The sequence below is a fragment of the Onychostoma macrolepis genome, chromosome 13, assembly GCF_012432095.1.
Source record: "Onychostoma macrolepis isolate SWU-2019 chromosome 13, ASM1243209v1, whole genome shotgun sequence".
Lineage (NCBI taxonomy): Eukaryota > Metazoa > Chordata > Actinopteri > Cypriniformes > Cyprinidae > Onychostoma > Onychostoma macrolepis.
Window position 1 is genome coordinate 19,716,511 of NC_081167.1, and position 26,696 is coordinate 19,743,206.

At 37.6% G+C, this 26,696-nt stretch overlaps 1 protein-coding gene across 1 annotated transcript in view; it reads left to right on the top strand.

Annotated features, from left to right (window-relative positions):
- Positions 1–24,788, top strand: part of ptpn20 (protein tyrosine phosphatase non-receptor type 20) — a 36,505-nt gene extending 11,717 nt beyond the window's left edge. Inside the window, 28 exon segments of the mRNA XM_058795850.1 lie at positions 182–381; positions 461–562; positions 645–738; positions 1,461–1,546; positions 2,470–2,562; positions 2,565–2,658; positions 3,207–3,412; positions 4,993–5,088; positions 5,169–5,481; positions 9,341–9,476; positions 10,041–10,353; positions 10,659–10,829; positions 10,949–11,123; positions 11,208–11,418; positions 11,509–11,546; positions 13,991–14,074; positions 14,667–14,731; positions 15,697–15,858; positions 15,939–16,113; positions 17,033–17,118; positions 17,422–17,495; positions 18,016–18,164; positions 18,292–18,437; positions 18,661–18,751; positions 21,544–21,878; positions 22,824–23,039; positions 23,200–23,262; positions 23,471–24,788. Of these exon segments, the coding sequence (XP_058651833.1) occupies positions 182–381; positions 461–562; positions 645–738; positions 1,461–1,546; positions 2,470–2,562; positions 2,565–2,658; positions 3,207–3,412; positions 4,993–5,088; positions 5,169–5,481; positions 9,341–9,476; positions 10,041–10,353; positions 10,659–10,829; positions 10,949–11,123; positions 11,208–11,418; positions 11,509–11,546; positions 13,991–14,074; positions 14,667–14,731; positions 15,697–15,858; positions 15,939–16,113; positions 17,033–17,118; positions 17,422–17,495; positions 18,016–18,164; positions 18,292–18,437; positions 18,661–18,751; positions 21,544–21,878; positions 22,824–23,039; positions 23,200–23,262; positions 23,471–23,545 (4,049 nt within the window). The 3' untranslated portion in view covers positions 23,546–24,788.
- The last annotated feature ends 1,908 nt before the right edge of the window (positions 24,789–26,696 follow it).

Here is a 26,696-nt window from a genome sequence, read left to right on the forward strand (position 1 = left end):
TCTCATGATCTGTCTTCATAGTTTCACTTTTAAAAATGAAGTGTGTACATTTTAATATTAAAAATGCATTCTCCTATCCTAGCTGTAAGACATTACTGTATATCTGTATTTTTGCAATTATGGTATATTTGGTGGTAGAAATGACACAATTAAAATGTTTCCATTTTTTGATCCTGAGTAGAGGATCTCCGGGACAGTAAGACCTCACTAGCTACAAGTAATTTAGGGATGGTGCTGGAAAAAGGCTTTGGCTCTCAAAGCACCCTGAGTGCAGAGTACAGGCCTGTGATGGAGGAGCTGGAGGAGACCCTCTCCAACATCATGGCTCCCAAAATGGGCAAAAGGCTGCACATACCTGTGGTGCGGATTCTGGATTTTCAGGTGTGATTTACAGTGATGCATATTAGAAAACATCTGACATGAACAAAAACTAACCAAAATATATTTTTAATTTTTTCAGGATAGGATTTCTAATAATTCTTCCAGCTTCAGTTCAAAGCCAGGTGAAGAAATCTACATAGAGCTCAGAAAGATCAACAGCAGCTTGGGAATCAGTGTTGCTGTGAGTTTTTACTCTGTGTGGTGTTCATGTAATTTCTTATATCTTAAAACATGGAGTATGTTACTGTTTTAATGATTTTTAGGGGGGAATCAACACTAATGTACATCATGGAGGAATCTACATCAAAAGTGTGATCCCAGGAGGAGCGGCAGATCAAGATGGAAGAATACAGATAGGTTAAGATCCATCATTACCAATTATAAAACCTGATATTCAGCTAAAAATAATCTTTTAGTCAGACTTTTCCTAGAATGATGTTTTAAAGATCTAATTTTTGTAAGATGATGGTTGAATATAGTTTCAAATGGGATTTATTCCTGTGATGGCAAAGCTGATTTTTCATTTTTCAGCAGTGATTACTCCAGTCTTCAATGTCACATGATATTTCAGAAGTCATTCAAATATGTTAATCTGGTGCTCAGGATTTTTAAAAATTATTATTATCAATGCTAAAAACAGTTGTGCTGCTGAATATTTTTGTGAAAACTGTGATACTTTTTTTCAAGATTCTTTGATGAACATTAAGAATTTGAGAATAGCATTTAATTGAAATCTGTTGTAACAATTTTGTAAAATTACATACAGTACTACTTTATAAATATAAAATTTATAAATAGTAAAATTATTGTCACTTTTGATCAATTTAATGCCTCTTGCTGAATAAAATATTAATATCTTTGAAAAAACAAAGAACTTTACTTACCCTAAACTTTCGAATGGTAGTGGTTCCGTTTTTTTTTTGTGTGTGTTCTATGCATATTTGTCATCTCCTTGACGATGTACAAACATGACTCAGATGTGTTCCTAACATGCTAATGAGCATGAATATGCAACATCCTGACTGGTTATGACGCATGATTGGTGTTGACAGCTCAATGAATTCCTGTATGTGTGACAGGTGACAGGCTGCTAGAGGTGGACGGCTGTAACCTGCGTGCCGTCACACACAGGCAGGCGGTAGAGTGCCTGAAGAGGACGGGGGAGGTAATGACATGTGTTTGCATTACTTCTTGTGGTACAATCACAATCGTTTATGTAACTGGATATGATTGAGCCCACAGTATGTTTCGGATGTTATGAAAGACAGTTACCTTTTTTTTCATATATAAAGTGATATATTTTTTCAGTGATATTTTTATACTATTATAGAATTTATTAATACTTTATATTAGCTCTTATTTTATATTTCCAGATTTCATTTTAATTTATGCATTAGTTTTTGTTTTTTAAATTTCTGTTTAACCTTTATTTTAGTATTTCAAGTTATTTCCAATTTTTCAGCATTTCTAATTTTCGTACAGGTTTTGCAAGTTTAAGTTTTTAATTTTAATGAAAAACATAAGAATTAACCAAAAAGTTTTTAATAGCTTTAGTTTAGGTAACAGTAATAATACAGCCAAATGAAGTGAAGGCTTATACAACTGACAAGCATTTTGACATGTGAGTCAGTTCAGTCTTTAGTAACAGAGCACTTGCATTAAATTTAGGTTTTTGCGAACAGTTAAAGAGCAGTTACATTCATTTAATCTTAGCTGACATTTTGAGAAGTAACTGCTGTAAGATGTGAACTCTAGCACAAGGGCGAGCCAAAGGTCACATTATGTCTGAAGGGCCTGTGCTCCTCTCTTCAGCATGTCAGTTGCTTTAGGACAACAACATCATCAACCCTTGTGTCTTACGGGTTCTCAGACAGCACAAAAGAAAGATCTAAAGTGACACACAGTTGTGAAAGCATATGTGTTGGTCGTTATTTTTGTCTGGGCTAATAAGATTTTCTTCCACACGCACTGGTTAGGTAACAGACCTTACGTTAAGAAGACTGATAACGTGAATATGTTCACTATAGGTGTGCAGCCAGTATGATAAATTAAGAAGGCATGTTGCTTTAATGACGGTGTTATTTTCAGGTGGTGAGCCTGGTTCTGGAACGAGAGCCTCCAGTGGTGTTGGACACTTACAGTGCCTCATCCACGTTGGAGAGACAGAGATCTCCTTCACCCTCAGTGCGCAAAGCACGCCCACCCCCCTGAGGAGAGATGTGACCATGGAAACGCCCTTGTCTGTCAGGGCCAAGGACTTCAGCTTTGTATCAGATGGTGAGACGGGGATCAGAGAGGGGGAGAAAACACTGCAAAACATTTCAACTGAATCTGACAGCGACACTGTGCTAGCTGCCAGACCCATGTAACTCAAAGATCCAGCCAAATTTATAGTTTGTCTGGAGGAACTTTGTTTTTTATGTATATATTACATCATACTTACATTTTTTGCACTGGCCTATGTTTTGACAGTTAGAGTCAGTTTTTAATCCAAAAATCTATAGCACATTCAAAAATGACACAGATCTGTGGGACACAGAAAGTGGATTTTTGAAAAATATCCTGGATAGAATTTATAATGAATATAATGAAAGTGAATGAGGTCCAGGGATGTCAAGTGTTTTTTAAAAAGTTGCAAAATCACCATAAAGGCAGTCCGTTTGACTATACTGCAAATCTTCTGATGTCATATGATAGGTGGTGTTTGGGATCAAATTTTGGATCAACTGTCCTTTAACTGTTTAACGTAACTGATTTTAATGTGTGTGAGTCTGGACCGATTATAAACTACAAATTGGGAGAGTTCTGCTCTTTCTTTGTGGCAGATAACATCCTGGAGGTGACGCTACAGAAGAGTCTCAGTAGCCTGGGGTTCAGTTTCATCATATCTGAACTGGGTCCGGGTGAGGGCAGCATGGTGCATATTAAGAGCCTTTCTTCTGGTCAGCCTGCAGGGGATTGTGGGCTTCTGAAGGAGGGAGACATAATCCTGGCTGTCAATGGAGAACCTGTCAGAGGCCTTTCCTATGAGGTAAAGGATATATTACTGATATTCCACATTCCAAGATCAGATGCATCAAAGCAGAGTGAGAGACAACTAACTTAATGAAGTACTGAGATTCAGTATTTTACATTGACCGTGAGGTGACATGTTCAGTTCACTTAGTTTTGTCGTGGCCACGAGATCATTTTGTCGAGGTAACGACATCCTTATGGCCACATAAGAAGTCGTGGCCACGACATCCATTTCTCGTGGCCACGACTTCTTATGTTGAGGGAACGACATATTTTTCTTGTGGCCACGGGTTTAATGCGTAAAACAAACCTGCGTGACCATAGCAACCAGGGATGATCAGAAATTGATTTATTAATATTTTATTTTGAATTAAGAAATTAATATATTAATTATTATAGAAATTATTACACTATCAAATTATTATATTAAGCTAACCACAGGCCTTGGCTAACGGACTGTATTGCGTGCGGTGTAGACAGCATTCGAATGAAGTTTATCATGAATAAATTTTACATAAAGTACATAAAATAAAATAGGCCAACAAGAAAACATTTTTATCCATCCCACAGTCTTGTAAGTCCATTAAGTAATCGTTTTTCCTGTAATATCTGTATGTAATAATTATTATTATTTAATTATTATTAGCCTATTGTTATTGGTTATATTTTTATATTCGTTACATTTGTTTTTTCCCTTCATTTCAATCTCTTTACTTAACGTTTCGAATACCTTTGTAAATAATAGCCTACTGTAAATGCACCACATGCCAATGAAGGTTGATTATACTGACTAAATTTTTACTGGAATGCAGTTTAAATTGAACATATATTTCTTTTATTTCGGCTAATTAATAGACTATAATTATAAATACTATAGCGTTTCGTTGAGGAATGAATCATTCATGTAGTTTCATTTGAAAATGAAAACACACTCATTTATCATCACACACGGGCATAAATATAATCATAAAGTCAAAACTTTATTGGCATAGGCTAATTGTCAGGCGTTTACAGTATTGGCAAAAATATGGTAGCAAATACTAGCATAATTATATAGAAAGATAATTAGGTAAAGCGATACAAGAATTGAAAGGGGAAATAATAAAATATGAAATAAATATAAAAAATATAGCCCTATCAAGTTAATATAATAATAATAATAATAATAATAATATACAAATATTAAATGAAATGTTTAATGTTAATAAAAATGTTTTATCCATTTCTGATAATCCCGGTTGCTATGGTCACGTGGGTTTGTTTACGCATTAATCTTGTGGCCACGAGAAATGGACCAAGGCTGCATGTTCGGTTCACTAATAGTTTTGTCGTGGCCACAACATATTATCAAGTTCCCACGAGTTAATATGTCGTGGCCACGACAAAACTAAGTGAGCCGAACATGTCACCTCATGGTCACCGTAGTATTTGTATATTGGTATACAAATATTTATTTGTACATTAGCAATTCTGTTAATGTAATATATTTACAGATTTTTGGTCAAATAAATGCAGCCTTGGTGAGCATTAGAGACTTTCAAAAACACTGAAAATGCAGACTTTTTAACAGTAGTGTATATCTTTCTATTACCACAGGAAGTTCTGCATCTCCTCCAAAAATCTCCGTCTCAGATTAGGCTGTTAATCTGCAGACCTTTACAGGATGATCATACAGATATTGAGACCTCTCTGGTAACATCCTTTCTCTACATGGTTGGCAACAACTCTAAATTTGACATGTTATTTCTCAAACTCGCATCCTTTTTTGACAGGGTCATGACACACTTCCAACCCGTGCATTGAGATCCAGGTCTCTAGACCTGCATGTGAGGACTGTTGTCCCAGACTTTAGTGAACTCCTCAAGAAGCGGGCAATAGAGGTTGGTCTAAAGAAAGAAGTTTCCCCAGAGAAAACCCAGGAGATCCCATTGACCCAACAGAAGCCAGATACTGAGCTGGTGGATATGACTATATTAGCCCCTCCACCCCTACCTCCACGTCCATCGTCAGGTGAAGCTGGTGAACCAAAACCTCATGCCATAATGGGGGAGGGACATGAGAGCAAAGCGCCACCCCCAACACCAAGCACTGTTAAAGAGACAACAGCCAACCCAGCACCAACTCCTGCAGCCCCTGAAACAGCCCATCAGCAAGAGTCAAATGATGATACCATCTCAACCAACCATGTCTCAGCTTGTACCAGGTAAAGGCTTGTTTATTTCTATGTGATATCATCTATAAAATGATCAATATGTTCCAAACATTAAATGTAAATGTGTCATTTAATGATGAATCAAATTTTATTTTTGGTTTTGAGAATAAAGTGCTTGAGATACAATACTAGCCAAAAGTTCAAAAGTTTGGAGTGTGTAATATGTTTCAATATTTTTGAAACTAGTCTCTTTGGCTCACCAAAGATACAGTCTTTCTCTTTGATCAAAAATACAGTAAAAACAGTAATATTGCAAAATATTATTAGAATTTAAATGAACTTCTTTATATTTTAATGTGTTAAAATGTAATTTATTCCTGTCATGGCAAATCTGAATTTTCAGCAGCCATTGCTCCAGTCATCCGTGTCAAATAATCCTTTAGATTAGAAATCATTCTAATATGCTAATTTGATACTCAAGAAACATTTCTTATAATCATCAATTGTGCTGCCTTATATTTCATAGAACTTGGGATCTTTCTTCACTGCTTAATACAAGAAAATGGTCTTGAAAAACTAAAATATGTCTCAAATATGAATTTCTTGTCATCACAGTCACACAACTGAAGGTGTGGAAAAGAGCATGACAAGTTTCACAGCTAATGGACTGACCGTCGTAGCCAATGAGGAATACTTGACCATCACCACCACAGCACCCTCTTCTCCAAGCAGCAGCATTGCTGTCTCCAATGAACTGCCCTCTCCACCAGCCCTTTCTCCATCACTGTTAAACACACCCCCATCCTACCAGCAAGCAACTCAAGCTTCATCACCAGTGAAATCTCCTGCCCAGTTTACCATCCCTCAGCCAGCAACAACAACGGCTGGGACGATGATGACGAAGAGGATGATGAAGATCCCAGAAGGGTAAAGTCTGATTGTATTTGCCTACAGATGTACAAGCCCTTAGATTAGCATAAATTTCACTGCTGGTTAAAGCTCCAAAATTTGGAATTCACTACCTGCTTAATTAATTAATTGAAATATATTCCTAAAACATATTTTTATTTTATTTATTTTTTGATTTATGTTTTTCTTTTTTCTGTGTAAGTGCCATTGAGAAGCTTGCTTTATAAAGCACTAAAGTTTATTAAAGCACTAAAGTTTTTATTATTATTATTATTATTATTTAATTCTGGTGGTTCACCATCTCTTTCTTCTTCCTTTAGGACATGTTGACGGAGTTTGAACTGACTGTCTCACTGACCAAATCATGGTGTGGCAGTTTCGGTTTACAATAACCAGGAGTAAACTGGACAACTGCTTTTATGTCCAGGAGGTCCTGGATAATCCAGCCAAAGCAGATGGCAGACTTAGGGCAGGAGACAGGCTTGTCATGGTACAACTTTTCCCACCATTAGAAACACAATCCGATCTAACAGAAACCATTCTAAGCTTATACTCTTGTAAACAATCTTTCCAAGCTTCATAATTAACAGTCAAACCAGAAAGACGCCACTTCCGCTCCATTTTACGACAAGATGTTTTCATCATACGCAAGTCATCATTATACCAAGGAGCAGGACGCACAAAAGAAACAGAACGTGACTTTTGAGGAGCAAAAGTATCAAGGCCAGACAGGAGAACAGAATTTAACATGGAAACCTTTGTCTCTAATGGATCAGACAAAGAAAAACTACTTAATGAGGAATCAATAAAAACAGAAAAATCAGAAAGCTCAATTGATCTCCATTTCCGATATGTCATAATACGAGACGAGGAAATATTAACACCAGGTAAATACAGATCAAAAAAGATTGCCAGATGATCAGACAATCCCAAATCAACAGTAGACAACTGAGACACAAGAGAACCACTTGAAATCACCAGGTCTAAAATATGTCCTTTGTTATGTGTAAAACAGTCAACAAACTGATTCAAGTCAAAGCACTCCAGTAGAGACAAAAAGTCTTTTGTTAATGCAGAATCTTTTTTGTCCATGTGGATGTTAAAATCCCCCTGAATAAGAGTTCTCTCAAATTTGAGGCACAAATAGGACAACAGCTCAGCAAATTCAGGTAAAAAGTCTTTGTTTGCCTTAGGAGGCCGGTAGACTGTAGCTATAGCAGTAGGAGAAGACTCAGAAGTAGTCAAAACGAGGCATTCAAATGAATTAAACAAAGGAGAAGCTACGGGACTTAAACTGTATTGTTGATTATACAACACAATGATACCCCCACCTCTACCAGAGGATCGCGGGAGATCAAATAACCCGTAGCCAGCAGGAGTAAGTTCGTTAAAAAGCAGACCATCCGACTGCTTGTGCCATGTTTCAACCAGACATAGAATGTCCAGTTTTCTTTCCACAATAATGTCAGATAAAGTCACAGCTTTGTTGTTAACAGAACGAGCATTAAAAACGCCCGATTTCAACAGGCGCGGGAACTCAGAAAATGCCCGAGAGATCTCTTTATGTATAGGCACAGACAAGTTGCTATAGTTAATCCCAGCTGGTCTGTACAGCAGCCTTTGAGGTTTACGAACAAATGTGGGACAGGACACAACATCAGATGACAGATGAGCAAAACTGCGCCTTGAAGAGCGATGGATGTAGCGTTTACGCCGAAGAATTCCAGCATCTCCGCAGATTGTGTAAATGTAAATGTAAATGTAAATGTGTAAATTTATAATCATAAAGTCAAAACTTTATTGGCATAGGCTAATTGTCAGGCGTTTACAGTATTGGCAAAAAATATGGTAGCAAATACTAGCATAATTATATAGAAAGATAATTAGGTAAAGCGATACAAGAATTGAAAGGGGAAATAATAAAATATGAAATAAATATAAAAATATAGCCCTATCAAGTTAATATAATAATAATAATAATAATAATAATATACAAATATTAAATGAAATGTTTAATGTTAATAAAAATGTTTTATCCATTTCTGATAATCCCGGTTGCTATGGTCACGTGGGTTTGTTTACGCATTAATCTTGTGGCCACGAGAAATGGACCAAGGCTGCATGTTCGGTTCACTAATAGTTTTGTCGTGGCCACAACATATTATCAAGTTCCCACGAAGTTAATATGTCGTGGCCACGACAAAACTAAGTGAGCCGAACATGTCACCTCATGGTCACCGTAGTATTTGTATATTGGTATACAAATATTTATTTGTACATTAGCAATTCTGTTAATGTAATATATTTACAGATTTTTGGTCAAATAAATGCAGCCTTGGTGAGCATTAGAGACTTTCAAAACACTGAAAATGCAGACTTTTAACAGTAGTGTATATCTTTCTATTACCACAGGAAGTTCTGCATCTCCTCCAAAAATCTCCGTCTCAGATTAGGCTGTTAATCTGCAGACCTTTACAGGATGATCATACAGATATTGAGACCTCTCTGGTAACATCCTTTCTCTACATGGTTGGCAACAACTCTAAATTTGACATGTTATTTCTCAAACTCACATCCTTTTTTGACAGGGTCATGACACACTTCCAACCCGTGCATTGAGATCCAGGTCTCTAGACCTGCATGTGAGGACTGTTGTCCCAGACTTTAGTGAACTCCTCAAGAAGCGGGCAATAGAGGTTGGTCTAAAGAAAGAAGTTTCCCCAGAGAAAACCCAGGAGATCCCATTGACCCAACAGAAGCCAGATACTGAGCTGGTGGATATGACTATATTAGCCCCTCCACCCCTACCTCCACGTCCATCGTCAGGTGAAGCTGGTGAACCAAAACCTCATGCCATAATGGGGGAGGGACATGAGAGCAAAGCGCCACCCCCAACACCAAGCACTGTTAAAGAGACAACAGCCAACCCAGCACCAACTCCTGCAGCCCCTGAAACAGCCCATCAGCAAGAGTCAAATGATGATACCATCTCAACCAACCATGTCTCAGCTTGTACCAGGTAAAGGCTTGTTTATTTCTATGTGATATCATCTATAAAATGATCAATATGTTCCAAACATTAAATGTAAATGTGTCATTTAATGATGAATCAAATTTTATTTTTGGTTTTGAGAATAAAGTGCTTGAGATACAATACTAGCCAAAAGTTCAAAAGTTTGGAGTGTGTAATATGTTTCAATATTTTTGAAACTAGTCTCTTTGGCTCACCAAAGATACAGTCTTTCTCTTTGATCAAAAATACAGTAAAAACAGTAATATTGCAAAATATTATTAGAATTTAAATGAACTTCTTTATATTTTAATGTGTTAAAATGTAATTTATTCCTGTCATGGCAAATCTGAATTTTCAGCAGCCATTGCTCCAGTCATCCGTGTCAAATAATCCTTTAGATTAGAAATCATTCTAATATGCTAATTTGATACTCAAGAAACATTTCTTATAATCATCAATTGTGCTGCCTCATATTTCATAGAACTTGGGATCTTTCTTCACTGCTTAATACAAGAAAATGGTCTTGAAAAACTAAAATATGTCTCAAATATGAATTTCTTGTCATCACAGTCACACAACTGAAGGTGTGGAAAAGAGCATGACAAGTTTCACAGCTAATGGACTGACCGTCGTAGCCAATGAGGAATACTTGACCATCACCACCACAGCACCCTCTTCTCCAAGCAGCAGCATTGCTGTCTCCAATGAACTGCCCTCTCCACCAGCCCTTTCTCCATCACTGTTAAACACACCCCCATCCTACCAGCAAGCAACTCAAGCTTCATCACCAGTGAAATCTCCTGCCCAGTTTACCATCCCCTCAGCCAGCAACAACAACGGCTGGGACGATGATGACGAAGAGGATGATGAAGATCCCAGAAGGGTAAAGTCTGATTGTATTTGCCTACAGATGTACAAGCCCTTAGATTAGCATAAATTTCACTGCTGGTTAAAGCTCCAAAATTTGGAATTCACTACCTGCTTAATTAATTAATTGAAATATATTCCTAAAACATATTTTTATTTTATTTATTTTTTTGATTTATGTTTTTCTTTTTTTCTGTGTAAGTGCCATTGAGAAGCTTGCTTTATAAAGCACTAAAGTTTATTAAAGCACTAAAGTTTTTATTATTATTATTATTATTATTTAATTCTGGTGGTTCACCATCTCTTTTCTTCTTCCTTTAGGACATGTTGACGGAGTTTGAACTGACTGTCTCACTGACCAAATCATGGTGTGGCAGTTTCGGTTTTACAATAACCAGGAGTAAACTGGACAACTGCTTTTATGTCCAGGAGGTCCTGGATAATCCAGCCAAAGCAGATGGCAGACTTAGGGCAGGAGACAGGCTTGTCATGGTACAACTTTTCCCACCATTAGAAACACAATCACAGATACGCAGTTATGACTGTCCCTTTCTGAAGATTTCATAAGATTTGATTGTCAGTGATTTGAATTGGCATTATCTCCTTTTCAGGTAAACGGTCACAATGTGACCAACGTGACAGATGACGTGGCTATTAGCATCCTCAGGTCTTCCTCTAAAAGACTGCACATGGTGCTGGGCAGAGCTGTGCAAAATCTACTCCCTCCGCCGCCTCCTGACACCCTCCAGGACATTGTCATTCCCAAGACTCCATCCGGACAACTGGGTGAGGAGATGCTTTATAGCATATATAACAAAAACATTTCATATTCAGTTCAAAATGATGATCCTTTTGCATCTGTCTATACAGGTATCAAGCTAACAGGGGGTATTGGCAGCAAGTGGCAGGGAATTTATGTCCAGGAGGTGGTGCCAAGCTCCCCTGCTAGTGAAGAGGGCAGCATCCAGCCCAATGACAAGATTGTTTATATATGTGGGAAGTGCACCCTGGGAATGACGCTGGAGGATGCTGTGAAAGTGTGTGAGAGTGCCCCACGCAAAGTCCGATTCAAAGCCATGAGGTTAGACTGGAGAATAATTAAGTATAATCTTTACTTAGTAGCAGTTTTTGGCTTTGTAACTTTGTATTAAATGTTTTCTCTTTGTTTCAGAGATGATCAACCAATGATACCAGTAGATAAATGGAATGGTACGTTTGAGCCGAATCTACTTGAATTACAGCAATAATTGGTTTATTCATAATCAATACAGAATAAGAGGTTGATGTTTATTTGTTCACTTTGAGTGTGTGTTTGTTGCTATTATTGAGTCTTTAGATTATATGGAGTTACATATAGACTTTAACCTTCCCATGGGCCAGGTAACTGCTCTGGCTCTCAGTGGGAAGTGTTTTTTCTTGCTCTGGGCGTGTGTAGGCTCAGGCTGGGCTGCAGAGGGCAGTCGTGATCGATGTGTTTCAGTCTAGTATGAAGTGACAGAAATGAGGCAGAGAGCTGCTCCAGTGGTTTTCCAGAGCAGCCTAGGCTTTCATAGCATGCTTCACCGAACATCGCGTCATTTTAAGCGGCGTGTCAACTCTTATTAGACAGCATTACCCACTGTGTCACTGTGCCTGAATAATATTTGATTATTTTGATTTCAATCATTCAGACACTTTCAATTTTCACTCTATTTATCCATATTGATTTGTACACTGGAATTAATACAAAAAAGTATTAATTAAAAGTTTGCAGTTGCCTGTGCAAAACGTGTTGCCATGATGGTGGTTGTAATGAACTAGTTATGTTATTAAATGAGCCAGAGCATAAAAAAAAAAAATTATATACAGATAGGGTTTAAAAATTGTGTAATATTTTCTTACAAATGTAAACTGAAGGAAATTTTGATTTATGGCGTAGCATATTTAAAACTAATTATTATTATTATTATTATTATAAACTTTTTCACATACAGTGGGGCAAAAAAGTATTTAGTCAGCCACCAATTGTGCAAGTTCTCCCACTTAAAAAGATGAGAGAGGCCTGTAATTTTCATCATAGGTATACCTCAACTATGAGAGACAAAATGAGAAAAAAAAATCCAGAAAATCACATTGTAGGATTTTTAAAGAATTAATTGGTAAATTCCTCTGTAAAATAAGTATTTGGTCACCTACAAACAAGCAAGATTTCTGGCTCTCACAGACCTCCTCTGTCCTCCACTCGTTACCTGTATTAATGGCATCTGTTTGAACTCGTTATCAGTATAAAAGACACCTGTCCACAACCGCAAACAGTCCAACTCCAAACTCCACCATGGCCAAGACCAAAGAGCTGTCAAAGGACACCAGAAACAAAATTGTAGACCTGCACCAGGCTGGGAAGACTGAATCTGCAATAGGTAAGCAGCTTGGTGTGAAGAAATCAACTGTGGGAGCAATTATTAGAAAATGGAAGACGACATACAAGACCACTGATAATCTCCCTCAATCTGGGGCTCCACGCAAGATCTCACCCCGTGGGGTCAAAATTATCACAAGAACTGTGAGCAAAAATCCCAGAACCACACGGGGGGACCTAGTGAATGACCTGCAGAGAGCTGGGACCAAAGTAGCAAAGGCTACCATCAGTAACACACTGCGCCGCCAGGGACTCAAATCCTGCAGTGCCAGACGTGTCCCCCTGCTTAAGCCAGTACATGTCCGGGCCCGTCTGAAGTTTGCTAGAGAGCATTTGGATGATCCAGAAGAGGATTGGGAGAATCAGATGAAACCAAAATAGAATTTTTTCGTGTTTGGAGGAGAAAGAATGCTGAGTTGCATCCAAAGAACACCATACCTACTGTGAAGCATGGGGGTGGAAACATCATGCAAAGTTTTTCTGCAAAGGGACCAGGACTACTGATCCGTGTAAACGAAAGAATGAATGGGGCCATGTATCGTGAGATTTTGAGTGAAAACCTCCTTCCATCAGCAAGGGCATTGAAGATGAAACGTGGCTGGGTCTTTCAGCATGACAATGATCCCAAACACACCGCCCGGGCTTTGTAAGAAGCATTTCAAGGTCCTGGAGTGGCCTAGCCAGTCTCCAGATCTCAACCCCATCGAAAATCTTTGGAGGGAGTTGAAAGTCCGTGTTGCCCAGCGACAGCCCCAAAACATTACTGCTCTAGAGGAGATCTGCATGGAGGAATGGGCCAAAATACCAGCAACAGTGTGTGAAAAACTTGTGAAGACTTACAGAAAACGTTTGACCTCTGTCATTGCCAACAAAGGGTATATAACAAAGTATTGAGATGAAATTTTGTTATTGACCAAATACTTATTTTTCACCATAATTTGCAAATAAATTCTTTAAAAATCCTATAATGTGATTTTCTGGATTTTTTTTTCTCATTTTGTCTCTCATAGTTGAGGTATACCTATGATGAAAATTACAGGCCTCTCTCATCTTTTTAAGTGGGAGAACTTGCACAATTGGTGGCTGACTAAATACTTTTTTGCCCCACTGTACTGTATGTCAGTAAGAGTTTATTGAAAAGAAAAATCTTATGTTGGTATATATATCTTTTTAATACGAATGTAGATTTCTGGAGTAACATATTAAAACCACAAACATCATCTTTTTACCATTCTTTACCATTTTTCATCTTCAGGTTTGTTTGATTGGAAGGAGAAAAAAGTCTTCCCCCGCCTCGAAGAGCCTGTGTCCCCTGACATGGAGGCGGCTTCTACCAATGGTAAAGCCTTTGGTTTCCTGTGTCTCAGTTGTCTGGGAGTTGTGGCATTAGATCTGTGCTGACAGACATGGCATGTCCTGCTCAGAGGGCAGCGGGTGCAGGATTAATTATTAGCAAGGGACATGGCCTCCTCTGGCCGATCAAAGTGCGCTTTCGTTGTGACTGACGAATAAAGGCCAGCTGATCTAGTGGGCATCCAGGTTGCTAGGAGATGGCTAGCCAGGAGGTCCGAAAGAGCTTGAAAAGGCGAGCATAGTTTACCTACAGTAGCATGGAACAGGTCATCAACACATCTCCCCCCGAAATGGCATCAGAGGAGGGAGACATTCGTGAGTTTGGGAACTGTTTAAAATTGCTGTGAACTTGGTTTCTCATTTAGCAGGAAGAATAGGATGTGATGTTATGCTTGGATTGATTTTGTCTTCATTTTTTATTAACTTTGTCACTTTGACATTTGTTGAATGAGTTTGATGAACCATTCAGTGTAAATGGTCCTGCTTGGTTAAAGAACTGCATCTAAAATTTCTTTAGTTTTGGTTGTAGAATGTTTTGTTGTTGTTGACACAAAATCTTTCTCTCTTTTCTGTTACAGTTAAACCTGTCGCTGACAGTGCCATGCAATTCAGGCAAAGGCTGTCTGTCACATCAGAGCAGGAGGTAACGGTCCCTTGGCCTTGTTTTAGGCTGATGACATAGGTTGTAACATGACTCTTGCTTTGTAATCTATGTCATTCACCTCTAAATACCTTTGTAATCATCAGCAGCACTATTAATTCATTAATATTACACTATTCAAACAGCAATCATTGAAAAGTAGATGCTTGTTCAGACAGGACTTGCATGTCTGCAACTGTGTCCAAATGCACTAATTTTCACTATGTCTTTCTTCATTTAGCGATTGATGACATTCACTCATTTACAGTCCACAATATAGTAAACAAGTTAGCAGTTTTGAACGCAGTATATTCTTGAATGTATTGAATGCATCTGTTGCTTATGTGAATACAGCACACAATGTCATGATGGATAAAAGTTTCTTTAAAATCTATGCATTAATCTATAAAAAAGATGGATTACATTGATCAAAAGAGACATTACAGACATTTACAGTGTTACACAAGATTTCTATAGATCAAACAAATAGAAACATTCTTTTCATCAAACAATTTTGAAAAAGATATCACAGTTTCCACAAAAATATTAAGCAACGCAACTGTTTTCAACATAGATAATGTTGAAAGTTTCTTGAGCATGAAATCAGCATATTACAATGATTTCTGAAGGATCATGTGACACTGAAAGCTATAGAAGTGGCAGGAATAAATTATTTTCAAATACTAAAAATAAATTCCTATAATATTTCACAATTAATGCAGACTTGGTAAGCATAAGAGACTTCTTTTAAAAACAATAAAAAACTTTGGAACACTAGTGTAGTCTAGTACTAAATATTGACCTATCTGATCTGAGCAAATGGACCTGATTTCATCACTTGAAAAATGACAGTGTGAATAGTCAGTTCTAATGACTGGATTTGAAAGCCAAATTTTATTTGTGTGCAGTGTTAATAAGGCCTTAGTATTTAGTTTGACTAAACGTTCCTGTTCCTCTCTTTTCTGTAGAGCTGTATCCTCCAGGTGGAGTTCACCAAGCCTGAGAAAGGTGGGCTGGGCTTTGCGCTGGTGGGCGGGGTCAATGGGAGCACACTGAGAGTGAAGGATATTTGTTGTGGGGGTGTGGCCGAGCAGGACGGTCGTCTCCGAGTGGGTGACATTCTTTTGGAGGTAAGTGCAAATCATTCACTCAGTGATTTTTCATTGATAAACCATATAGGAGCTGTACCAGATCTATGTATGTTGTGCAGGTGAATGGCATCATTGTATCAGGACTGAGCCACGGTAAAGTTGTGGATATTTTGCGGAAGGCAGAGGGCACGGTTCAGCTGACAGTATGTAGGGACATCCTGCCCATGTCAACCTGCTCTGGTTCCAGCTCCCCTGCTGAGGCCTCTCAGGAATTCAACACATCAAATTCTGCAGGTCAGCAAACCAGATACACGTACGCCCCGCTCTGTGGCTCCCTCTGCATTATCTCCCATCTGTTACGCTAGAGGGGCAGCATCATCATCACTCAACATTTATCATTCAGCCAAAAAAAAAAAAAAAAACTTATAACTAATATATTGTCTGATGGATGAATATAAAGGCCAGTTAATACCAATAGCATTCTCAGTGGATAATCATTTATCAGTTCATTTTTTCACAATAGTAACTAAATATTGAGTAAAAATTTATTTCTATTTCAAATAAATTCTGTTCTTTTTAGCTTTCTGTTCATCAAAGAATCCAGAATTAAAATAATCATAATTTTCACAAAAATAGTAAGAAGTTTTCAGCAGTGATAATAAGAATTTTTTCTTAAGCACCAAATCAGCATATTTAAAGTGATTTCTGAAAGATCATATGACATGAAGACTGGAGTAATGGCTGCTGAAAATTCAGCTTTGCCATCACAGGAATAAATTATATTTTTAAATATTTTTAAAAAGATAAAAGTACTTTTAAATTGTAATAAAATTTCACAATATAACATATTGTATAACATAACATAACATAAAACATTATTTGTCATTATATTATGTATATCGCAGGATGTCAATTTAACACATTCAGTGTGATTTAAATATGATTATGTATTTTTAAAATGTGATAAATTAAAAATAATTTTCATTTGGATATATGCAATTCATTTGAGTAGTCCAATTAATTTTTACTCTAACATCGTATTTAAAAGGATAATTTTGAGTCTAATATACTGCCATTATATTGGTCACTCTTTTTAGACCTCTACCTCAACACACCCTTAAAAAGCTATATTGTTCAAACACTAGTACTGACTCGTTTGATATTGGTTCCATTGTTTTAATTGTCTTCTCCTGCTGTAATACTTCATTTGCAGATATTACAGCACAAACAGAAACACAGGCAGATCATGTGTCTTTCCAGACCTCAGAATGTCCTGGTCTTGGAGGGGAATGTGATCAGGTATAATTTTCCTTTTTTCTTTTAGATTGACCTTGTAAATTACAATACTGAGATGACGACTTTCTCCAGTGAATTGAAAGCCCTTCCCAGAACAGATTAGTAGACAAAGAGCTAATCTAATAAGTGACAAGTTCCAGCACCTAGAAAGGTTCACCATGAAATTCATTAGCACTGCCTCCAGTTTCTCTCAGAGGAAACCGCTGAAACTCAGATGACAGTAAGGGTGTCTCGAGCAGAGTTAACTCATCACCTGTCTCCTCTTTCTTTCTCTTTCTCCTTTTTCTGTCTTTCTCTTGCCTGTAGGAAAGTCGAAACTGTACACCTACCTGTCAGAGGTGTTGTCCATCTCTGGGAGTAACAGACATGCTACAGGAAAGGTGAGTGTCATTGAATTCCCATATTTTTTCTCACATTTTTGTTGATGCTGCCGCTATATTACATTTGGCTTCAAGAGTGCTGCAAGTGTATTGTTCATTATGATACCTCAAAGTTTGTTTTGAATTAACTAAAACCTCAATAAAGTGTCAGTTTATTCATAAGTCTGCAACGTGTTGTGACCGCTCATAAATCAGGTCATAAGGACTGAATTTCACTGCAGTTTTTGTTTTGTTTTGTTTCTGTTTGTTTGTTTTATTTAGCGTAGCTCTCCAAAGGAATCGCCACAGGGAGGCACTAAAGAGTCATTAATGAAATACAGGCCCAATAATCACAGTTTTGGCTTCTAGTTAGGCCGGCCTGCAAGCCACACTTGTTATAGTACGTAGCACTTGCAATTAGCAGCTTTTTTACATTTTAGGTGGAAAAATCGCAGGAAAATCAGCCTTGCATGATAACAGGCCCCGGAACGTAGCAATGTGGTCAAGGTCTCTGCTCATTCCTGCCCCGTACCCCCTTCAGGACAGACCCCCAGAGGCAGCATCTAGAAAAATCTGCCGTGAAAACAGAGCATAGCCAGTCAGACGGCTGGAGCAGTGATGATGAAGAGGATGGTGACGATGACGACAATGCTTCTCAGCCATCGCTTCCAGAGACCGTTCCTAATACAGGTAAATGAAATGAAATTATTTTCATCTCATCTCATATTATTCACCATCTAAGTAATGTAATTCTAAAGTATTCTAGAGATCTTGTGTAGATCCTGAAATCACCTGAAAAGGACTTTATTACATTAAGGTCGACCAATTGTGTCAGAAGAGGAGCTTGCTAGGTTTGCAGTGATATCTCCGTCTAAGAATGGGCAGTACTCTGGCTCCAGGGTCAAAGCTCTCATCCAGGCCCTCGAACAGTTAGAAAAGCAAGATTTGATCAAAGAGTTTATGGTAAGTTCCTGTTGTTGACATCAATACAAACAACTATATTGCTTATTGATACAAGCAGACACATCCATCCACATTTATTTTCCTGTAGTATTTATCATTTACATCTGTAGTTTCTCTCTTTAATACTAATATAGTGTCTGCAATGCACATTAAAGTATTTTATTTAAAGAATGATAATTCAAGTGTGCTGATGAGAGAACATGTATGGCTCTTTTTTAAATAGGCTTTAGAGCATTTGAAACCTTCAGACAACTGCCTGGTTGGAAAAGCAACTGAAAACCGGGAGAAGAACAGATACAGAGATATCCTGCCCTGTAAGTTCCTCTGCTTCTCCCATAATCCACCACAAACCCGGCTTTAGTTAGAATTTTTATTGCCGTTTTACAGTTTGTAAGCCTCAGTTCTCATAAAACAGATTTTTGGGTGTACATTTTCACACCATTTTGCAACCACATGGACCACACACTGTACATTGCCAGGAATCTAATTTCTTAGAATAAAAAATGTATGCAGATTTTTACAGTAAAATGGTCAAAATAATATCCATATTGTCCTGCACTGTTCGCAGGATATACATACAATAGTAGTTGTATGACTTGCTAGATTGAAATGTATCTATGAGTCTCCAGCTTAACCTTCTATTTATTAAACAATGTTAATATATTATTTAAATGATTTGTTTCACTACTAATGAAAAATACTGTATTAACTATTGCAAAGCAAAGAACATTTGTTCGGTTTTAGACAACAGCGAATGTGAGGAGAGGACTGACTCCTGTATACATTTACCTGTAAACAGTGGAACACATGACACAGCAATTAAGTGAAATGTAACCAATCCCTGGTTATTTACTCCCAGGTCTCCTACCAGTGCCAGGTATTAGATTACATTGCCAGTGTAGACGTCTATTTGACTCTGTATTTCACACTCTATCCACCACCTCTTTGCGGCTTTCCGGACCTCCTCACCCATGTGGTGCCATTTTCACACTGCAGCCCCGGTTATTCTGTTAGTACTGATTCAGTTTTTGCTGGTGTGAAGTGTAAGCTGGTCAGAGGCTACGTGAGGCGTTGTTTGCCCTCAGTTTAAAGCAAAACACAGAACGCAACAAACGCAGAGTCAAACAGGAGATGTGTGATTCATAGATCTGCTTTCACTGTTAATGGGAAACATCCATTCATGTGCGGGGTCAGAAGGAGTATGCAGAGAGCGGGCTGTAGTTGTATTGAAGAGAGGGGGTCTCTGTACAGAATAGGCACAATACAGTGTTTCATGTGCTGGCGGGAGGCAGACTGGCCCTAGCCTGGCCCGGAGTGTTTGTTTATTATCACGGCAGCTCACTGGGCTTCTGTTCCTTGAATAAAGCGCCCAGGATTGAAAAGTGTGAGGCCCCTGGGACTTAACCACTGTTATTGCTGGAGGCAGTTCAAGGGCCGCAACCTTCTCCAGGAAGCTTGATGCCACCCATTGTGGAGGCCGCTCCGCACGAATTTACCTACTCCCAGTGACATACGCTTCCTCTCACATATGCCCCCCTTGTTTATCTCCTTCATTCTGTTTCATTTTTCAGCACTTTTCCTCTTCCGAGCTGTTGAACATGTTTTCGCAAGCAGCCCCCTTTAAAGTGTTACAACAGCAATCCCTTCAGCACTCTCACTATATATCGAGTAACAGGACAAAACAAGCTATTAACAAATAGGACCTACCTAAAATTTTTTACAGTTTTTTTGTTGACAAAATATGAGCAGTTACTTAAAAATGTAAAACTTACCAGAGCCTGACTGATATGGAAAGAGGATGTTCAAGATAAAAAATTATTATATTATATTGTATCATATATTTGTATACGTTTACATTAATGTTCAGAAGTTTGGGGTCGTATATATTTAAAAATACATTAAAACAGTAATATAAATATTATTACAATGAAAAATAATTGTTTTCTATCATAATATATTTTTTAAAAATGTAATTTATTCCTGTGATGGCAAAGCTGGCTTTTCTGCAGCTATTACGCCAGTCTTCAGTGTCTTAATACTTTTGGCTGTTTAATATTTTTGTGGAAACTGTGATTTTCTTTTTCTCTCTCCGATGAATAGAAAGTAAAAAATAATAGCATTAATATGAAATTGAATTTAATTTTTTTGTAATGATGTATAAGGCTTTCCTGTGCATCTTTTCTGATTAAAAGTATTAAATTCTTTTTAAAAAAATCTGACCCCAAAAGGTTAAACAGTATTGGTTGTCTGCTTTTCTAAGTTTGAAGTAATAATTTATTAAAGTAATAAGTATTATTATTATTATTTTAACTGAAATAAACAGAAAACAGTGTTTTTTTTTGTAATTCTAGTGATCATTGCGTTGATTTAATTTCAGAGTATAAATGTTGCTATTTTAAAAATGCCAGATAAAGTTTCAAGTCTCAGTGGGCTACACAAACCAACACACCACCATGAGAATACCCTAAAATATTCTTCTCACCGTGCTCCCCTGTGTTCACTCCTCCAGGCTTTCCAGCCAGCATGACCTTGAGAGCTTGTTTCATTTATTTGGAGCTATTTGTTGTACCTCGGCACAATTTGTTCCTCCTCTATGGGGAAACCAAAAACGCTGCATTCTTGGTTTGCAGATTAATAACACTGTTGGCTACCGAAGCCAACCACAGCAATCACCTCATTACAGGAATGCTGAGGCCTTGTATAAATCTCCTACCTGCGTTTCAAATAAAAAATTTGTTTGTGGTTTGGGAAACATACATTTGATAGTAAATACACATGCGTTTTGTTTGTTTGCTTATGCATGGATTTTAAATGAATCTGAAAAGAGAAAAACGGTATACCTTCTGGTTTTCATAATGAGCACTCGATGCTTTAGTTGCCCTGTGGGATTTGAGCCGTCATAGAAAGTTTAACTGTTGTTTTCTTATCTTATATTATGGCCAAATAACATGCATGCTTGTTTAAGCTCAAATGTACTCAAATCTTGGCTGAGGAACATACATTTATCATTACAGCAAAAGCAATTGCTTAGTTTTTCATACTATGTATAAAGATTAATTGATCACAATCTACACTCCCTGTTTATCTGAACTGTTTGAACAATCAGATGATAAGACGCGTGTTCCTGTCGGAGAGAATGAGGGCTACATCAATGCCAGCTACATTCGTTTGAAGGTGGGCACGGAGGAGCTCTTCTATATCTCTGCTCAGGGCCCTTTGCCTGGCACTCAGGATAACTTCTGGCAGATGGTGTGGGAGAACAAGTCTGATGTTATCGCCATGATGACTCAGGAGGTGGAACGTGGCCGGGTAAAATGCCACAAGTACTGGCCCGAGAAGCTCGACGTTCCCAAAGAAACCAGCCGTTACCGTCTCCACCTGGATAACTACCAGATGCTTGGCTATTTCCACATTAAGGTCATCAAGATGGTGGAAAAAGAGGTTAGGAGCATGTACCTGATGGAAATTTTCTCATTGTAACCTTTTCAGTGTAAAAGCCACCACAGTCAGGCTATGCTTTCAACATCCCTAAAGGAATAGTTCACCCAAAAATAACAACATTTTCAGACAATTTACTCACCCTCAGGCCATCCAAGATGTAGATGGGTTTCTTCATCAGAACAGATTTGGAGAAATGTAGCATGATATCACTTGCTCACCAGTGGATCCTCTGCAGTGAATGGGTGCCGTCAGAATGAGAGTTCAAACAGCTGATAAAAACATCACAGTAATCCACAAGTATTCGATTCCAGTCCATCAGTTGACGTCAGTTAACGTGAAAATCTGTGTTTGTAACAAATTCCTCATTAAAACGTTTTTAATTTCAAAATGTTGCTTAAAAATGTTTCTTTTCTCCAAAATAGTGCTTTCTCTAGAGAAGAAGTTGTCTTGTTTGAATCGGGTGAGAAATATGCACAGATCAAGAACCATTCACAAGTGGGAAAAAAAGGGACAATGGGGAAAGGACTTTTTCATATGGGGAAGTGTTGTTATGTGTTATTGGCCAGTATTTTGGCCAGAAGTGACGGTTTAAGTTAAAAAACCTTAATGATGGATTTGTTTCTTATAAACACACAGCTTTTTGCTTCACAAGACATGAATTGATGGACTGGAGTTTACTTGTGGATTTTGTGTTGTTTTTATCAGCTATTTGAAATCTGATGGCAGATTAAATTAATTTTTAATTTATTTAAGTGTATTTTAAATTTGTTTATTTCATTTTTTTTAACATGTTTTTATATTTCTGTTGGAAACGAGACAAAATACTGATTAAACATTGTTTTCACAGTGTATCTTAAATTCCATATCTCCCAAAATCTCAATTATTGATTTGTTATACAACTTCCATTTATTCAAAACTCATTATTGAATTGTGTACCTTTCCAGAGTGGAGACATTCACTTTGTGAAGCATCTAAAGTTCACCACATGGCCTGACCATGGCACGCCACACTCCTCTGAGCAGCTGGTGCGCTTCATGCGCTACATGAGGGCTGTTCACGCTAAAGGGCCGATTGTAGTCCACTGCAGTGCAGGCATTGGCCGATCTGGAGTCCTCATCTGCACTGACGTCATCCTCAGTCTCATTGAGAAAGACCTAAGTGTGAGTATTTTAAACAAGTATAGCATTTGCGCCAAACATAAAGCAATAGGTCACCCAAAAGTGAAAATTTGTGTTTATAAGTAATGACAGAATTCTCGTTTAAATACAAGGTGTAACATTATGAGCAGCTGAATGTATGTACTTCTGTTTGCTGCCATAGATTAACGTGAGTGGCATAGTAAAGGAGATGAGACTCCAGCGGCACGGCATGATTCAGACCAGGGTGAGTATATCAGAACATTCAGTAAGAATGCTTCCTTCAGGTGAATATATAAATCAGTGATGGGAAATTGATTAGTGCACATCATTTCTCAGCCACTATGTTGGTTTGTTTGCTTATTCATTATTTTTGCATCATCCATCTTCTCAAAATACAGTATAGTCATATAAATCCTTTGGACAGGTTTTCCCATTCTTCTCTCTGATTTCAGGAACAATACCTCTTTTGTTACAAAGTCTGGCTGGAAGTGTTACAAAGCATCTCACTGCTTCATGATCACCACTGAAACCTCTTCATGAACAAATCCTTACAGTTCTTAAAACAAGTGTTTCCTCAGAAAGGCAACAATATATGTGTTTTTGAGTGGCAGACATGGTGACGTGTTGATTGCGTGTCTGATATAGTACGACCACTTCTATTACTCGAATATTGATTATATCATTGGAAATATGGTAGATATTTTCATTAATTGTGCAATGTCCTTGTGTGATCTGATATATATTTTTGTACCATTTTGGCTTAAAAACACTGATTTCATAGCCTTTCTGGACTCTTAGTCATTTTGCCTTGAACGCATTTTTTAAAGACAAAATTTATGCACATTAATTAATTATTAATTTAAATTAATTTAAAACTTATTTTCACATTTTGAACAGAAGTATGTCCAATTACGTGATTTTCTTATAGTATTGCACTGGTTTGATTTTGACAATATTGCAGCGTCTGATTTTAGTAGCTGCGAGAGAGGCCATCTTCATTTAAAAAAAAGCTTTTTACACTCTCAGAAGAACCAGCTGCTAGACAGATACTTTTAGCAAAGTGCCTTTTAATTTCTCTATGTTGGCAGTTTACCGTTTACCATCTTTCTTTATCTGCACTCTTCTTGATTAAAACAAGCTGTTTTACCTCTTAGTTGACATTAGGTCAGAGCAGGAGGAATTAACCCAAAGAAATAGGATTGATGCTATGAGATTACGAACCACAGCCTTTTTATCTGTATGTATAGCCTATGAGTGTCTGCCAGCAGGCGTAATCGCTTGGAAACTAGGATTTGACTTTGGACAGCAGAGCACGTATCTGCTTACACATGTAATGGAGAAAGAACGCTTGCAGTAAACCATCTGAAGATATCGGTCTCACAATATTAAGCAACAAATGTGTGATTGGGTTGGAAATGCTAATGGACCAATATTCTGTGATACTGTAGTACTTCTCACTGTTTAGCTTGATGCAAATCAACAGCACAATAATTTTCAGCACTCTAATGTCTTAAAAGTTATGTTTATTATACTGTAGACTATCAGAGCACATCGGAGCTTTTAAAATGGGTAAATTGTCCCATTTGATCTATAATCATATTTATTTGCATTAATTTTCCACAGGCTGTGTGAAAAGGTGATCAAACTACTATATTGCTGTATTACATTATAAATTATTAACCTTGTACTTTAATGGAAAGCTCAATTATAAGCTATAGTTATGAGATGTATCAGAAATGTATTACTCTTCCTCTACCCATTTTTACAAATAAAAACACTATATAATTGTATTTCATGTGTTTTAAAATATTATTTATCATATTCAGGTTGGAAACTTAGAACCATGTTTTTCGCAAACAAAGTACCATGCTCAAATAACCTTGCACTGCAGTGAACCACGCACTATTTTCAATGGCATCGCAACACTGCCATTAAACCCACAGGTGTATATCTAAACTTGACCGTCAATGGGGCATAAGCAGATGTACAAATGTATGTGAAAATGTACAAATTCATAGGAATTAGCCACCAATTCACCAAAACGTCAAATAGTTGTGAATTGCTCTAACAGTCTGACTACAGAACTAATCACTCTTATAAGCCAGAATCAGGATTGGAAAATGTTTAATTCCTTTACATTTTCTATTCATACTTGTAGCCAATTTAATAACAAAGAACTACAACACTAGCATATTGAATCCTATGTAGTATGTCAGCACATCTCAGCCTTTTTTCCTGCACTTGATCTGTACACATCCTGAGGTTTCCAGATGTCATTGCGGCCACGCTGTGAATGATAAATTTCAGTAGGAGAAACAAAAACAGAGACTTCACAGCCAAAGCCATGGCACACGGGGCAGAGTGTTCCCACTCTGCTTTTACTGCAGAGTAAATACCGCCTCTCACATGGGCTCCTGTGACAGCATGGAAAGCCTTTTGACCTCGCAAAAGAGGAGGAAAGCTTTCAAAGCCAAACATTTGTGCGAAAACACAATTAGCAAGTTTGTCTGTTCCAGGCCTTGTTGGTATCTTGAACTATAGCAGCCACCGCTTGAGCTGTCTTCAACTTTTTGTAACGTGCTAAACCACAAATGAGTGGTAATTTCACATCAGGAGGGATGTTCCCTATTATTATTAATTGAACAATCACTCTTTGCTGAGAAGCTACTTTTATGTGTTGGAAATGAAACACTCTTCTCCTAGCTGATGTGATTTTAGGCATGTTTTGCGATAATAAGGACCCATCTGGATTTCATTATTGCTCCTGTTTTCTTCATGTTCTCCAAATGTTTCCAATTATTAAAGACCAACAATGCCACTGTTGCCTCATTGTAAACATAATGTGTTGGTGGAATGAAATCCCTGACATTAATTGTATCATTTTGTAGTTGTTGGCAATCCTATATTATATATCTTTATTTATTATTCTGGTTTGTGCAAATACTGTAGCATTTTTTTCATCTACAGTGTGACTATAAAATAGCTATTCTGTGAAACTCCATTTATTGACAATAGCAACCCACTGACATGAAGCAATTCCTTTAGCGAGGTCTGATTTAGTGCACTTGCAGAAGGAAACTGCTGGAGGATGTGGTTGGTATCTGACATACTCCAGTCATTGATCATGCAACTGAAACCACATGTGCGGAAATTTGAACATACTTTAAGAATTAATATAAGCCCTAACCGAGCTCTTCTTTCAGTTTTATAACACTTCCAGAGCCGCTGCTGTTGTCACTGAGATGGAGAGTTCAAGAAGACAGTGACTTTCATTTCTGCGTAAAGCTCTAGAGTGGGTGTATTGTCGTGGTAAAGTCATTTGGAACTGTGTATTTGGAGAGAGCCAGTGATTTATAAGAGTGTGGAAAGTGTGGAAATGATCTCACAGCCACCTTGTAAATCCACCAACCCTTGGGTTCACAGTACAGTGCAGACATAACTTTCTGGTAACAAATGTAAAAATAGCACACAATGTAATACAGCACTAACTTGTCAACGTTCTCCTAAAGCGGTTCCACAGAGTTACATTGAAAATGTTGATAATGCAAATAGAAATGACAAATCAAAGCACCAAACCAGTTCTGAGAAAGAGTTCCAAAACACTTCAGGCTTCAGAAACTCTCTTAATAATTTCATACAACATGCTTATTTCTCATGAGAGCAGGTTTCACCAAGGCC